General features: G+C 40.8%; 1 protein-coding gene and 1 long non-coding RNA gene across 51 annotated transcripts in view; one reads left to right on the top strand and one right to left on the bottom strand.

Annotated features, from left to right (window-relative positions):
- Nucleotides 1-17209, bottom strand: part of AKAP13 (A-kinase anchoring protein 13) — a 352639-nt gene that overhangs the window by 26737 nt on the left and 308693 nt on the right. For 14 of the 50 annotated variants that reach the window (XM_015142950.3, XM_077940185.1, XM_077940183.1 and 11 more), the window contains 6 exons: nucleotides 12234-12301; nucleotides 9767-9833; nucleotides 4650-4785; nucleotides 3186-3298; nucleotides 2405-2551; nucleotides 1264-1514 (listed from right to left, as the gene is read on the bottom strand). In XM_015142950.3, coding sequence (XP_014998436.3) covers nucleotides 1264-1514; nucleotides 2405-2551; nucleotides 3186-3298; nucleotides 4650-4785; nucleotides 9767-9833; nucleotides 12234-12301 — 782 coding nt within the window. Of the gene's footprint in view, nucleotides 1-1263; nucleotides 1515-2404; nucleotides 2558-3185; nucleotides 3299-4649; nucleotides 4786-9766; nucleotides 9834-12233; nucleotides 12302-17209 lie in introns of all 50 variants that reach the window. The other 36 variants (XM_015142953.3, XM_077940190.1, XM_077940187.1 and 33 more) reach the window with 5 other exon arrangements.
- LOC144330080 (uncharacterized) lies at nucleotides 12510-15227 on the top strand. The gene is made up of 2 exons (XR_013395942.1): nucleotides 12510-13369; nucleotides 14525-15227. It is a non-coding gene; the product is annotated as an uncharacterized LOC144330080 (long non-coding RNA).

Below are 17209 nucleotides of genomic sequence, written 5' to 3'. Positions count from 1 at the left end.
CTGCCTGTAAAGATTATACTGGCAATGTGTTTTTCAAGAATAATATTTTTAAAAGAAACATTAAAATCTGTCTATGATAATCACATCTAAAAGTACCAAAGTAACTTTTAGCTGAATTTTTTGGAGTATGACTAAAACCATACCACACCTTGATGAAAGTATCAACAATACATATTTTATTAAGTATTTTACAGATAGTCACTTATTCAATTTTCTGTGCTTCAGCTGGTTTTTAGATACATGAGATCCTTCTGATTTGAGGCAGAGGGGAAAGTTGAAGATTTCCAACACACACTGTACACACACACACACACACACACACACACACACACCTTTTTTTTTTTAAATTTTGAGTTGGGGTCTCATTCTCTGCCTAGGCTGGAGTACAGTGGCACAATCACCACCACGGCTTGCTGCAACTTTGAATTCCTAGGCTCAAGTGATCCTCCCACCTCAGGATCCTGAGTGGTTGGGACCACAAGTGCTCACAACCACACCTGGCTTTTCTCATTTTTTTTTGTAGAGACAGTTCTTGCTACGTTGCCCAGGCTGGTCTTGAACACCTCGCTTCAAGCAATCCACCTGCCTCAGCCTCCCGAAGTGTTGGGATTACAGGTGTGAGTCACTGTGCCCAGCCCCAAATATTTAAATATTTTTCAATTTTTTTTTTTTTTTTTTATGAGACAGAGTCTCACTCTGTCTCCTGGGCTGCAGTGCAGTGGCACGATCTCGGCTCACTGCAACTTCTGCCTCCCAGGTTCAAGTGATTCTTGTGCCTCAGCCTCCCATATGCCACCACGTCTGGCTCATTTTTGTATTTTTAGTAGAGACGGGGTTTCATCATGTTGGCCAGGCTGGTCTTGAACTCCTGACCTCAAACGCTCCGCCCTCCTCGCCCCCCAAAGTGCTGGGATTACAGGCTTGAGCCACTGTGCCTGCCCACATTTGTTGATGTCTTAAACTTTACTGTTTCTGATGATGTCACAGACTGAGGAAGAAAAACTAAGTTTTACTGCGCATCTATCATATGCATTAGGTAGTTTATATACACACTCCCTTTAACTTCCAAAATAACATTATGAGAGAAACCCTACATCTGCATTTTACAGAAAAGGAAATCACGGCTCCAGAGAAATTAAATAAGTTCCCTGAGCTTACACAGATAATAAATGGTAGAAACAAGATGTGAATGCATGGCTATGGAACCCCTAACTTCCTCTTTTCCCAATGTATATAAGAACCTGAGATCTTTCCTATTCTCACCTGATTGACAAGCACATCCCCTATCCTCTTGATAAGAAAGTTCTTTTCACTTTTATCCACCAGAGACTCCTCCTTCCGCTCCAGAATCCTCTGAAAGAATTGGCTATGGATACTGATCAGCTCATCCAAACAGGGGAACAGCTTTTCTACCATCTGCTGCTCAAAAAGCAGATCCGTCATCATCCCCCGGCTGTACACATCACTCATGATCTTGAGAGTGCGGACATGATGTAACTCTGTCTGCATCAGCTCTAAAAGGAGGAAAAAGATCAAGGGTCAGGAACACTCTTTCATGAGGATTCTCCCTCAAAGATCATCTGCTGCAGTCCCAAAGCTAGTTTAGAGCCCAGTTTGAACCTTAAAATTGGGTCAATAGCTATCTTTCCCCTAAAGTGTTCTCATTTTTTTTTTTTGAGACAGGGTCTGGCTCTGTCACCCAGGCTGAAGTCATGGCTCACTGCAGCCTCGACCTCCTGGGTTCAAGCGATCTTTCTGCTTCAGCCTCCTGAGTAGCTGGGGCTGCAGGTACACACCATCATGCCTGGCTGATTTTGTATTTTTTTGTAGAAACGGGGTTTCACTATGTTCCCAGGCTGGTCATGAACTCTGGGCTCCAGTGATTCACCCGCCTTGGGCTCCCACAGTGCTGGGATTACAGGTATGAGCCACTGCGCCTGGTCAATTGTTTTAAACTTATTCCTCCATTTTTTATGAGTCCTATTTTCTGATAGTAGGTACACTGAATTCCATCAGTCTTAAATTACTGATTTCCAAAGAGGCCTTCACTGGATTCAGGACCTGTCATAACTGACTGTATACCCAGTTCTAGGAAATGACTTGTGTTTAGTCTAGTTTTTAGCGTAGGTAAGGAACAAAACTGAGATATCTCTTTCTAGGACTGCTGTATAAATAAGCACTCATATATAAGTACCATGTTCAGTAGAACTGAAAAAAGAAGAGTGGAACAAAAAGGAGATAGGATACAAACAGGACCATGTCTCTGTACCTTAAAGTCTTTAAAGGAAATCTTTTCAAGAAGTCACATACTAAAAAACTGATTTTCCATAGCGCAATAAATTACCGCTTAAAAATGCTGGACAATGCAAATCAAATATAATCAGAGCAAAATGAAGAATCTCACCATATATTACTTCTTGCCGTTTGACCACATCTTTCTTTTGCTGTTTTAGAAACTTGCTGTCTATTATTCGACTCCAAGACTCTGCTTCCAGCTGTTTGGAATCAATCTCAAAGTCTCCCAGTAGCTGTCCTTCATTCATGTCTGTACCTACTCCTCAATATATTAAAAAATCAGTATCAGAATCTTGGGTTTGTGACCTGTAGAATAAGCCTATGTTGAACTTTCCTCAAGATGATAGTTGATTTCATAAGATGCATGAATACAGGGGATATTCACAGAGAATACAGGGGATATTCACAGGGAATATTCACATATTCCAGTACCAGAAAAAAATATCTTGTTCAGGAGTGACAGACTCTACATTCGAGGTTTTGGTTAAGAGTAATAAACATGACATAAATCCAACATGATTAAGACATGACTTCTATCTACATGAAGTTAAGAATTGGAAGGGACCTAGTACCTTTTCATATTTAAGAGAGCAGGATTACAATTGCTTTGTGAGCTAGAACTGTACATGTACAAAAGTCTAAGGGAAGAAAAAGATTTGTACTAAAGAGTATGCCCACATTGAAACTAATGACATCCTTTACTTGACAGCTGCTAGATGAGTTTGATTACCCAGTCATTATAAAGCACTGGACACTTCACTGACAACTTAGAGAATCTTCACGGGTTACAGAAGAGGCAGGCACTAACACTCCATTAAGACTTATATTCTAGGTAATGGCACACACAGTCCCTACAGAGGCATAAAATATAGGCCATAACTTCCTCTTACCCTCATCAGTAAGTGATTCTGTTGATTCATTGACCTTGCTGATTTTATTTAGTGAGTCTGTTGAATGAGATAGGAATTTCCAGGTGTTTGACATGTTCTCATCATTGCCAACTCTGGGGACAAAAAAAAAATTCCATACTGTCAAATACATTCTGATAGCCTATGGCTTGCATTCTTAAATGAGTACCTGAAGACTCCAGAATAACAACTGGCTGGAAGTACTACAGTGACTGAAGACAAATTGCTTATGTTGGGGCCACAGCAACATGCACACGGCCTGGTAACAAAGTCTAGAGCATTTAGTATCATTGTAGACTCAAATTGTGAGGACTTTTTGAGCCTTTTTAAAGAAAGTGATAAGAAGCAAGGGGAACTTTCTTCCATCAAACCATGTACCCATTATATAAGAAACTTTCTGTTTAAAACTTATTGCCTAACCAGTACACTTTTTTTTTTTTCTGTTCTCTAAATAACTACCGATCTAGCACTTAGAATCAACTACATTCTCTTTGGACTTTCTCAATCCTAACTCACTAACTAGCACAGCAGGCAACCAACTGATGTGTGAGTAGGCACAAAAGCAAGAACACTTTAAAGACCCACTTTTGAAAGTTACGATGTATACAAACTTCAGTAACATTACAACTTTTGAAAAGTACACTTTTGGAAATAATGAGAACATAAAGACAAAACAAAACAAAAATACCTGAAACTTTTTAAAGAAGGAGAAAACATTAGCCAGCACAGAGGTTAGGAATTACAAACAAAAGGAGACTTTTGCATAGTTAGGAATTTTGCTCCAAGATAGGTTAAAGAGATACTCTGAGTCCTACATTTGAAATGGCTTATTCACCTGATGGGAAGGCAGGCATCTTACCCAAAATAGTCAGCAACATCATTATCAGCCCCCCGTTAACCACCTGACAGCCCAGGCCTGGCCAGGAGACCAGTAAAAAAACTCAGTGCAAACCAGTGAGTGGGAACCTAATAGTAATAATTGGCTCAGCACTCACCTCCATGAAACTGACTTAAGTGTTAAGAGGCAAAGATGTAAAATAGAGATAAGAAACAAAACAACCAGGTTTATCTGAACAATAGAAAAGCATGACATCTGTAAGTGGCTGCAACCCAAAATTCTGAATTAAATCACCCTTTTTCTTATTCCTACTTATTTTGATCTAAAAAAAATCATCTTTTGAGAACTCAGATTCTTCAAAAGTAGAGCTGATGATATACAAAAGCCTACAGCAACCAGCCTGCTAAGGGTATTTAAAGGAGATCCTTGCTACAGAATGACCATTATGACATGTACCAAAAACATAATCCCCATCATCCTTGTCTGCACCAACCCATGACTTTATAGATTTATTTCTTTAAAAAAAAAAGCTTTTTGTCAAATGATGTGATTATTATGCTCTTGTCACCTAGATGCCAACTGTGCTATCTTTAAATATCTCCGCTTACCCAGTAATGTTCTGTATGGAGACACTTTTGGAGAGCGAGACACTCTGCTGGGACCGTCTACTGGCAAATATCGGGGTGGTAGTGGTTTCATCCACCAGGAGGACTGCGGACCGAGGACGCTCCTTGGGCTGTGCGGCTGCAAAAGGAGGACACTAACTGAAGCATCACTCATCCAGTCCCACCTAGTACTGACCCATCTGACAAATAACAAGCAGAAGTAAGGCGCTTTACAGTAGATTTGCCCTGGAACTGTAAGTTGGTATAAAAACTCCATGGAGGATAGTTTGGTGATAACTACTGAAATTGTAAATGCCTATGTTCTTCGATCCAGCAATTTCACTTTCAGGCTATGTTTATTTTTCAAGATATACTTGTATATTCGTGAAATGATGTTATATCCAAAGTTATTCAATGCAACACAATAGGTAAAAGCAAAAGACTGGAAAAGACGCGAGTATCACAAGACTGGTGAATAAGTTATGGTACACCACATAGCAGAATACAATGCCACTTACAAAAAATGAGGACTACTTTCTAAGTACTGACACAGATAGATAGATCTATCTCTAAGATCTATTAAGGGGAGGAAAATCAAAGTGCAGAACAAAATATATAACAGGCTATCTTTCATGCTTAAAAGAAAGAAAAATAATCCAAGTTGTATTTACTTTAACAGGCGAACTCCAGGAAAATAAATTTTAAAAAAACTAAGAAGAGTGGTTACCTCTGGGATGGGATAGGCAACGGGGATAAAGAATCCTGTGGGAGTATTACGTATTTTAACATTTAAACTGCAAATAAAATTGAAATACTTTCTTTTTTTTTGAGATGGAGTCTTGTTCTGTCGCCCAGGCTGGAGTGCAGTGGCGCAACATTGGCTCACTGCAAGCTCCACCTCCCAGGTTCACGCCATTCTCCTGCTTCAGCCTCCCGAGTAACTGGGATTACAGGCGCCCGCCACCACACCCAACTAATTTTTTGTATTTTTAGTACAGACAGGGTTTCACTATGTTGGCCAGACTGGTCTCAAACTCCTGACCTCGTGATCCGCCCGCCTCGGCCTCCCAAAGTGCTGGGTTTACAGGCGTGAGCCACCATGCCTGATCCCAAGATTGAAAGAATTTTAAGGGTAAAAGGAACCTTAGAGATAACTGGGAGCAGCGTTCTTTAGGAGTGTTCACCATGAAAACATCTAGAGTGCCGTTAGATATGGAATCTCAGCCCCCCACCTTGTCTTCTGGGGGTGGAACCCAAGAGTCTACATATCTTACAGGCTCAAGTGATTCTTCTGCTCACTGCTAGAGAGCACAGATTTTGATGATTTCCTTTAATTTACAGATGAGGAAAATTTAACACTTGTTTAACATCTGTAACTATAGATGACCCTTCAACAACATGGGTTTGAACTACATAGATCCCCTTATATGTGAAATTTCTTCTGCCTCTACCACTCCTGAGACAGCAAGACCAACCCCTCTTTTCCTCCTCTTCCTCCTTCTTGGTCTACTCAATGTGAAAACGACAAGGATGAAGACCTTTATGATGCTACTTCCGCTTAACAAATAGTAAATATATTTTCTCTTGTGTATGATTTTTCAAATAACATTTTTTCCTTTGGCTAAATTTATTGTAAAAATATAGTATATAAGACACATAACAAACAAAATGCATTAACTGGCTGTTTATGTTATTGGTAAGGCTTCTGCTCAACAGTAGGCTATTAGCAGGTAAGCTCTGGGGGAGTCAAAAGTTTTATGTGGATTTTTGACTGCATGGGGGCGGGGCTGGCACACCCATCATCTGAGTTATTCAAGGGGCAATTCTAATTTGTTTCTCATTAACATGACTAAAAGAGGAAACTAGAGATCTAATTTGCTAAAGCGGTCACGCTGGCACTTGGGAACATTTTTCCTTGGTAACTGACTTGCTGTCCCATTCACAGGCTGCATTGTCTGTCCACCCCCAGGAGTGTCAAGAGGTGAAGGAAATTAAGATTGGGGTGGTAGTTATGACTTCACAGTATTTCAGGATGTCTTTGACTCAATAAGCATTAATATAATCATTAATTTCCAATTCAAATTCTATTTACAAGATGATGACACAATAAAACAGCAGAAACCCAACATACTACAACCCAACCAAATTGTAACTGCAGGAAGTACACAAGGGGTATGGGATGTGGATCTACCCCTCTTCCCCCACCCCCATCCCCACCCAAGAGGAAAAAAGCAAGTGGGTAGAAAAGAGAATGAGCTTAAGAGTTAAAGGGCCTGGGGCATAGTCTGAATGTTTCTGAAGAGAGGTCAGCGAGCAGATAAAATCGGACGGAGGAAGAAACACTAGTTCTTGAAGAATGGCAAGGATGTGGATGGGTCAGAAGAAAAATAGAGGACAATTCTGATGAGAAGAACCGTGGGAATGAAGACAGAAGTAATTATGTAGTATTAATGTAGAAGGGAGACACAGAATAGAAAAGGAAGCAGGTAGAAGGAATCAATGAAAAGTCTGGAAAAGCAGAATGATGTTAGGCAGAGCTCATAATAACTTGTATCTAAAAGCCAGCATGGGGGAAGAAAATACCCGCTCTCCTTATTTGTAACCAATCCATATTCTACCTAAGTAAGTGACTCAATATTGCTGCTTCCTTATTTGTGATGATTATAGCAGTGAAAACTAACACTTAAGGAGTGTTTACTACTAAGTACTTTACAGGTATGATCTGATTTAAACCTGACTACCACACTATGATACTATTATCATCCCCTTTTACAGAGGAAGAAAATGAGGCACAGAGAGGTTTGGTAATGTCCACAGTTACACAGCTATTAAGCAGTGGTGTCAGACTTGAATCTATACAATTAGAATTCACAATCTGTACTCTAGACCACTATGTTGCCTCAGTGGAGTACAGTAGGAATAAAAATATTTGTGGCAGGGCCAGGTACGGTGGCTCACACCGATAATCCCAGCACCCTGGGAGGCCAAGGCAGACGGATCCCTTGAGGTTGAAAATTCGAGACCAGCCTAGCCAACATAATAAAACCCCATCTCTACTAAAAATACAAAAATTAGCCGGGTGAGGGGGCGTGCACCTATAATCCCAGCTACTTGGGAGGCTGAGGCAGGAGCACGCTTGAACCTAGAAGGCGGATGTTGCAGTGAGCAGAGATCACGCCACTGCACTCCAGCCTGGGCGACAGAGCAAGGCTCTGTCTCAAGAAAAAAAAAAAAGAAGACTTGTGGGGGTCGAAGGTAATAGTCAAGAACCTTGCACATAATAGGCATTTGTTTTTAAGACATGAAAACAAGAAAGAAAACAGACTTATGAAACAACAGATAATGTCACAAAAAAAAAGCATTTAAGGAAGCTAGACATAAAAAGTATGTCGAATGGGTGAGATGACAGACTGAAATGGGTGTCAACCTGGAGAAGCTCCTCTTCTAGTCATCTACATGTGAAGACGGATAATAACCAGATTAAACATGTCTAAAGGGAATCACACTCTTGTGGGAGTGAAGACTAGTACAGCCATTCAGGAGCTATCTGGAGGTACTCAGAGAAATTAGGCACAAAGCAGTGGTTTTCAAGCTTGAGTGGGCATCAGAATCACCTGGAAGATCTATTAAGACACAGACCAGGCTGGGTATGGTGGCTCATGCCTATTATCTCAGCACTTTGGGAGGCCAAGGCATGAGGATTGCTTGAGGCCAGGAGTTTGAGACGAGCCTGGGCAACATAGTGAGACTCCAACTCTACAAAAAAATTTAAAAATCAGGTATGGCACCTGGAGTGCCAGCAACTCAGGAGTCTGAGGCGAGAGGAGTTCCAGAGCCCAGGAGTTTGAGGTTACAGTGAGCTAAGATCACACCACTGCACTCCAGCCTGGGTGACAAAGCAAGACCCTGTCTCTATTAAACATACTCCCACGCACCACAAAAACACACAGAATGCTGGCCCCATCCCACAGTTTGTGATTCATAGATCAGGGTAGGGCCTAAGAATCTCTACTTCTAAAAAACTACATTTTCAAGAACATTGCCTGGGGAAAGTCTCACAGAGGCTCCCATGGAGCCAGCTAACGAGATATTAATCACTGCATTATTTATAGTAGCAGCTGGAAGCAATGTAAATATTCTGTCTCTAGGGGAACTTAAAATGTGAAATATGCTTATGAAAGGATAGCCTGCCACAGTCTGAAACAACAGCGTACAATAATAACACGCATATCTCAAAACAGTATTGAGTGAAAAAAATAAGCAGAATATATGTCATATTATCGAATTTAAATTCACACAAAATAATACTTTTTTTTCAAAGTATACATATGTCTAAAAATATGGCAGATTAGAAGGTCATACATTAAATACACTATAGTGGGAATGAGACAGGGAATGGGGAGTGAAAAGGGAAAAGTATCAGTAAAACCAAAGTGGAGTCTTGTATGCACTGTTGAAAATAGTTTGATGTGAACGAAGAGTGTGATTTATCCAATTCTGAGTAACACTTGAGGTCCTTAGAAATAATAAAAAAAGAACCATTTTCTACAACTTCTCAGTTTACAAAGAAGTTTAGGCTGGGCGTGGTGGCGCGTGCCTGTAATCCCAGCTACCAGGGAGGTTGAGGCAGGAGAATCACTTGAACCCAGGAGGCGGAGGGTGTAGTGAGCCGAGATCGTGCCAGTGCACTCCAGCCTGAGTGACAGAGCAAGATTCCGCCTCAAAAAAAAAAAAAAAAAAAAAAAAAAAAGAAGAAGTATAACAAACCAGATCTCATTCGATTCGTATGATTGTAAGGCACTGCAAACAAGTCTTTTAATTCCCAGCTATTATTAAAGAGGAAATTGAGATGCACAGGGGTCACTTGCTTAAACACACAGGGCAAAGGTGCTGCCTTTAAGCTAATACACAGACTGTTTTAGAAACCTTCCAAGAGGGTCTGATGGTATAATGTTCAGGTATGGGTCAAGGAATCTGCAGTATAAAACAGCAGCCTTCTCTCACCACAAAATAGGTATTCATATCTTGACTATGAATAATAATTGAATATTACAACAGCATTTTCACATTCAGAACCAGAAAGTCAGAAAGGGAATTGAGAGGTGGGCTGAGCTACTTACGCTTGTTTCTCATAATGACCGTGGGTAGTGATGATGTGTCATGTGCCTGAAGGCTCCCTTTGGGCTGCTAAAGAGAAAGAAAGTAAGTCCATTGACAATTCACCTCTGTCAAGCCCTGAGAAGCGGAGTAGGAAGGGAGCAAGCAGTTCAGCTTCCTTTCCCACTCTGCTTTCCGCACTGCCCTAAGCACCCTGTGTCCCAGCCATAGTCGCCCTCAATTGCCATCCTCTAAACCTGCCACATACTCCGATGCTGTCTATCCTGCCTGGAATGCTTTTCTCACCTTCAGAGGCATGGCATTCTTCCCCTTCAAGACTATTTAAGTGTTGCCTCCTTGGTAAAGTCATCTATAGCTTCTCTCCTCTCCTCACCCAAGGCAGTGACTGGCACCCCTTTCTCATTTATAGTAACTGTCTGCCTATCTTCCCCAGTAGATTGCTGGTGCCTTAAGGGCAGCATCTTTTAACTTTTGCATTTCATTTCCAGTAACTAGCATTTATAAGGTGCTGAATTATTGGGTAAAATACTAATTTTAGTTGAGACTTTTGCTGTAGCCATGTAACAAAAATACCTTGAGAAATTATAGATTGAAGCAATTAATCTGAGATAGGTTACTTCCTATTTAAAATGAAATTCCAGGCAGGGTGCGGTGACTCATGCCTGTAATCCCAGCACTTTGGGAGGCCAAGGCGGGTGGATCACCTGAGGTCAGGAGTTCGAGACCAGCGCAGCCAACATGGTGGAACTCTGTCTCAACTAAAAATATAAAAATTAGCTGGGCATGGTGGCAGGCGCCTGTAATCTCAGCTACTTGGGAGGCTGAGGCAGGAGAATTGCTTGAACCTGGGAGGCGGAGGTTGCAGTGAGCCAAGACTGCACCATTGCACTCCAGTCTGGGTGACAGAGCGAGACTCTGTCTCTAAAATAAAATAAAATAAAATTCCCCCTTTTAGGTTATATTCTCTCATATGGGAGATGCTATATCTCTATTATGATCATTCTGTATAAACTAGTACATTCACAAAAATTGAGTCTTACCAGAGATCACAAACTCAAATGACTATGGTGCCGGCAGGTAACAAATGACAGAAGCAAGCTGGGGTGGGGTGGGGTATGGGGAGGCAGTGGCGGCCTGGAACTGGCATATCCTGTCTAAAAGAGGCAGCACCACTCAGCTCCAGCCATCCCTCCCTCCCTGCAGGCTCCACTGATGGAGCAGACTCCTGCCTTCAGCCTGTTTAATGAGTTTGGAGCTTATATTCTAGTGGGGGGAAGATACAGACCATAAGAAATCTATGTAATAATAAATAAAGATGGGTAAATAAAGACTCTAAGAAGGTGGTAACTACTATGGAAAAAAGGAAAACCTGGGAGTGCTGGGTATTGGGAAATATCAGGGGGCCGAGGGTTATAAATCTTCCAATTTTTTCAGGAGAACTTAAGAATCCAGACTGATACAAAACATGATTTTGAAAGAGCTGCACTAACTCACATTTTAAAAGTACTACATGAGCCAAACAAAATATATGTCCATGGGCCGAAGAAGATCTGGGCTATCCTATTTTTTGCCATTTTGATGCTAGTTTTAGTGCTTCTCAAAGTGAGGTCCTTGGACTATCAGCATCATCTGGGAACTTCCTAGAAATGCAAATTCCTGGACTTTCCTCCAGAATCTGAAACTCTGGGAGTGGGGCTCAGTAAGCTGTCTTTCAATAAGCCCTCGAGTTGATTCTGATGCACATTCCAGATTGAGGTCATGGCACTAGATAACTGTTTGGTGACTGACGAAGCACACAGCTCATTAATCATCTGTGTTGACATAGTTGGAAAGCATTCCTTTGACGAGGAATGAAGAGACACAGGTGACTAGAACACTGAAAACCTCACAGGCTGCCTAAAAGGTATGGCCCCCAACCCATACCTTTTTTTTTAAAGGCCACTGGAAAAGCATGACTACATAGCATACACGTTCAGGGCAGATACCATCATAAAACAGGCACTTTCTATTCTTACATCATGTGATCAGAGCCACCTGTATTATGTACCTGAGAAAAGTGCTACCAGACAGGCTAGGGCTAACCGTAACACCCTCCCCGCCCCCACCAGCAGATCAATGCCCCTGACCTCCACCTGCTGCCCTGATGGTCCTGAAGGAAGAAGACAAGTGTATGAGAAAACCACTTTAATAGCAACACGGAAATATTAAAATCGCGAAGAAATGTATATTGAACATGAAGAAGTTCTGAAAGCATTTTCTTTCCTCAAAGTCTAATTCCCCAGTATTACTCAAGAAGAGGATTGATCGCTTAAGAGAAAAAATATTTTTTAGTTATAATTCGTTCTCAAAGTTGGTACCGAATGATTAAAATAAACAAAATCCACCACAACCTCAACTCTCCCAACTCCTGAGGATCTTGCTGGTTTAAACTCTTTTATTTTAAGCCTTCTTTTAGCCAGAAAGTCTTACCTTCATTTTGACCTTTGCACAGGAGGCTAGACTTTCTCGGCAGCCTTTGTGGACAAAAGCACTGCAATCTGAAAAGAAAGCAAACCCAAGGTCACATGGACAAAGCAAACAGATTCCAGATTCTGAGTTTCCACTGCTGCCACAAGTGGCCTCTGAATTTCAAAGTGAAGTCACTCACATGTGAGAGTGTGACTAACTGAAATTACAGATTGCAGTCCTCTTCTAGGAAGCAGGTCTGTGATGTTATTTGGAGGAGGAAAAACATGAGCAGATGTGATTTCTTTTTTTTTTTTTTCCCCAGTGTTGTGTCTTTATTTGGAGACTGGGAGACAGATTACAGCTTAATGAGAGGAACGACGACTCAAGTGATCTCATGGGAAGGGTGAGTTTCCTGGCCCTCAGGGAGTGACAGATGTGATTTCTAATTAACAAAAACTAGTAAGTCTGGAACTTCTCAGACAGGAAGCTGAGAGGCTACCAAAACTAAAAGTGAAAGTGTCTGCCATCAATGTGTAAGTCTAAATTACAAATAAATACATAAATAAAGCCCTCAATAGGGGTTACAAAATTTGTATGACTGTAATAAAGCACAGAATATAAAATCTCAAAAGTTTAACTACGCTGGGCTTTTTGCAACCCATTCTCTGAGACAGGAACCACACACGAAAGGTCATCAGAACCCCACATGCACCTCTGGAAACTGTGACTTAAGAGAAAATGGAGACTTCTTGAAAGATAAAGCAGAGACCACAATTTGGCAAGGACAGCATTGTATCTTAATTCCTTTACTTTTCACTCCCTTGGCTGACAAGGGCCACTGACGTAAAAACCCAGGCCTCTGTGTCCAGAAGGCTTACCATCAGCTCTCAGTGCTGCTATAAAGTCACATAACAGAACCGTTCCAGGAAGCCAGAGGTAAAGCAGAAACAAACGAAAGATCTGTCTGTGGGGACACTCGAAGAGGAGACACTCTCATGGGAAGGGCTCACTCAGAAAATCAACCACAGATACCATTCAATAGGCAATGCCCCACAGACTGATTCAGGAAGCGTCACAGGTCCTGTCTATACCAACTCACCAGTTAGGGGCCAACATCTCTTTAGCCCAGACGTATGGATTTGGGGGTGACTGGAGTGGTGATGGGGAGGGGAGGAAACCAGAAAGGAGACTGCTAGAATCCCAGACCTCAAAGGCCTTTTCCATTCCTTTTGTAACACTTCCTTTAACAACCACTTGGTTCACAGGTCTCCTCCTTAATACCACCGGCACAGTGTATTGAGATTCTCTTGGGTTTTTCTCTATCCCCTTTCTGGGGCAGGGACCATTCACCCACTGCTGAATCTTCAATTAAGCCTTTCTAGCATAGTGCCTGGCTCATGCATCCTATTCAAATGCCCCTCTGTAGGCCCTACTATGCCTATTTAAACTAAAATTAGATGAATGCCCTATTACAGCCTTGATTACAGTATGTCAAATATCAATTTAGTAACACAAAAGGACAAACAGCTGTCAAACTAAATTTGACGTAGGTCCTGGCTTTGCTTATTAGTTAGTATGATCCTAGCACAAGTCCCTTCTGGACAGGCCCCTGTTTCCTCATCTATAAAATTAAAAAGGAGGAACCACATTTTCTCCCAGGTTCCCTCTGCTGTGATTCTATTAGATGGGTAAGTGAGTTTCAGGCTGCTGGACCCACAGCAAGAAGTATAACAAAGTGGTCGAGGCAAATGACTTTATTTATTTTCTAGTAAGCCAAAATGTGTTTCTGCCCATCCTCACAAGCACTATTCTCACTCAGGGTGTATGGTGCACCTCCCCTCCTCTGCCACAGAGATGCCTGGGACTTGCAGCTGGCATGCTCCTTTCTGGTTTCTTCCCCTCCCATTAGTTGATCCATCATCTCCTTCTCATGCACAGACTTGAAAGCCCACCCCATCCAAACCCTTTCTCTTCACAAATCCCAACTCAGCTAAAGTCTTTCAAATACATCATCTTTAAGTCCATTTCTCTTTCCCTTCTACAGAAAAAGTATGCAAAGACTATGAGCAGGCAAAGTCAATGATTAGTAGATCTATGTTTTTCAGCATGCTGAATCCTCAATATATAATACTGAAGAGAATAAAGCAAATTGCAAAATGAGAGGTATTGTATGGTAGCATTTATGTAAGCTAAAAACAAAAACAAATTATATGTTGTTTATGTATGAGAATAAATTATAAAACACAGACTACAAATGCACTGAATTCATGATAGTGCTTGTCCTTGGGGAGGAAGGAAGATGCATGGGGCAGGGAAACAAAGGGGAATCCGAACTTAATCATAATGGTTTCTTAAAAAGTGAAACAATCTGAAGCAGTATGACAGAATATTACTATGTGTTCATTTTGAATCATGGACACATATGTGTTAAATTACCTATGTACAATACTTTGTATTAACATTTTTCAAAATTAAAAAAATTTTTAATTTTTAAAAAATCATCACACTCTGTCTTTCAAAGTTCCTTGGATTTGCTTATAAGCATTTCCATATCCTTTTGAATAATCCATTTATCACATCTTGTGATAACTTAAAAATAAGATTTTATTGTCTTATAATCCAGTTATAAAAGCACATTTTTTTCTTGTGTTTTATTGAACGTCTTGAATATTTTAGGCACCTAAGGGCAACATAGGAGGTGGTAGATTTGCTAGAGAACCAGCTACTAACTCTGATCTGCAAAAGTGACCAAGAACACTATGGGCAAAATTTGTTTCCAAGTTCTGTTCTTTCTGTTCCTTTCTTCCCAACCAATTCCAACACCCTACAGAGATTTAAACAATGATGATTTTTAAGGGAGTGGCACTATCACTTTTAAAAAGGCTTCAGCAATATTCAAACTCTCAGGCTAGTGTTTGAGTGTCTGAGATGAATCATAAAAGCAGAAAAAAAATCATTTAAAATGTGCTTCTAGTAAAGAACTTTTCATATAAATTAACTTTTAATTAATTGAAACATCCCCAAACCCACAACCCAGTTGGAAGTTTAACAGGCTCTATATTATGGTCATGAGTCTTGTCTTAGTGATAGTTTGCATGGACATCTCCTTAAGATGCTGAAGTACCTACTTGAAAAACACTCAACTTGTTTCCAAGTTGTCCTGGACTCAATTAACAGTGACAGTTTTAGTGCTGTGCGTGGGTGATTTAGAAACTTCAGCCCCACTGACATCAGCCGAAGTCATGAGATTAAAATCTTACTCTCTGTTTGGGAAAACAGAAAATTACCAAGAACACAAGAACTGAAGACAAATCTAATACATTTTTAAGCTCTCTGCCACAAACCATACCATGCTGTTATGAAGATCAGAGAAGAATTATCTGGCCTTTTATTTATTTGATAGATTTCCTAATAGCAGCAGGCAATATGCTTTTATTTTAAAAAAATCCTTCAAAAAGGTCTCAGCACAGTGGTTTATGGGAACAGAGCTAACCCCTAATTGGATTCCTCTGAACTTAAAACAGCCCAGCTTTCAACTTCTTTCTTTGCTACAAGGAGGCATCAAACCAAAGAAAATGAAGTTAAATCCACATGACTAGAAACTATCATCTACCTATTGCTGTATCTTTTTTTTAGCCCATGCCACCAACCACCAAAGATCTTTGGAGAATGGTTATATACTATGTGTTTTTTATCTTTGGGAAGAAAAATAAAACAAACCATTAGCGAGGCTAACTTAAGAAAATCAACTTTATACAATGATAAGAGGAGTGGCTATGCCAAACTGAAATGAAATGACAGAATAGCAAAGGACTGCCTACATAGAAACGAGTCACCTTTGTGAGCTAAGTCATATGTAGCCAGGGCTCTGACAAAAGAGGTCTTCTAGTACTTCAGTCCACTGATCATCATTTGGGAATAGGCTGAAGACTTCTGACTGTTCTGCCTACAGATGTGAGCAGCAAAATCTAACTGGGAAAAATGACCTGACCCTTCTTCAGGACACGAGTTGAAGAATTACCTTTAAGGACAGAAATGTACAACTTTCTCCTATCATTTCAACTCTAATCAAGAAAATGAAAATAAAAAAGTTAAATATGAGCAAATTTAGAAATGCATTCTACAAAATTCTTTCTGCAACTTCTTGTTTAAAATCTTTAACAAGGGCAACACGCCAAAACCCCACCTCTACAAAAAACACAAAAATTAACCAGGTATGGGGATGCATGCCTACAGCACCAGCTACTTATGAGGCTGAGGCAGGAGGATCACTTGAGCCTGGAACGTCAAGGCTGCAGTGAGCCATGATCACTCCACTCCACTCCAGCCTGGGCAACAGAGTGAGACCCTGTATCTCAAAAAAAAAATTATTAAATATAAATATATTTTATTTTTTTGAGATGGAGTCTTGCTTTGTCACCCAAGCTGGAGTGCACTGGTATAATCTTGGCTCACTGCAACCTCCGTCTCCTGGGTTCAAGCGATTCTGCTGTCTCAGCCTCTCGAGTAGCTGGGATTACCGGTCCGTGCCACTACGCCTGACTGATTTTTTGTATTTTTAGTAGAGATGGTATTTCGCCACGTTGGCCAGGTTGGTCTCAAACTCCTAACCTCAGGTGATTCACTCAGCCTTCCAAAGTGCTGGGATGATAGGCGTGAGCCACCGCACCTGGCCAATAAATAAAATCTTTGGGGGATTTGAGACATCGCCCTATCTGGACTAAGAGTGCTTACACGCCAAAGGCATGTGAGATGTTCTTGTAGCTGGTGTGATAACCACAGTGCTGATGTACAGAACAAGAGGAAAGCCACAAAAAAGAGCCAAATCATCTCAGCTGAAGTAGCCCCAACAGCAGTTTTCGTAAGAACACTGGTAAACAAAAATGAAACAAAATGAAAGTGTTCTGCTTAAAAAAGAATTGCCTTTATTGCTTAGGGTCTTTTTTTTACCATCCTTTTCCCTAAGTAATAAATTTTCTTCCTTTAATCAATATGCA

The sequence above is a fragment of the Macaca mulatta genome, chromosome 7 (genome assembly GCF_049350105.2).
Source record: "Macaca mulatta isolate MMU2019108-1 chromosome 7, T2T-MMU8v2.0, whole genome shotgun sequence".
NCBI lineage: Eukaryota > Metazoa > Chordata > Mammalia > Primates > Cercopithecidae > Macaca > Macaca mulatta.
This window is presented reverse-complemented; position numbering and strand designations above follow the sequence as displayed.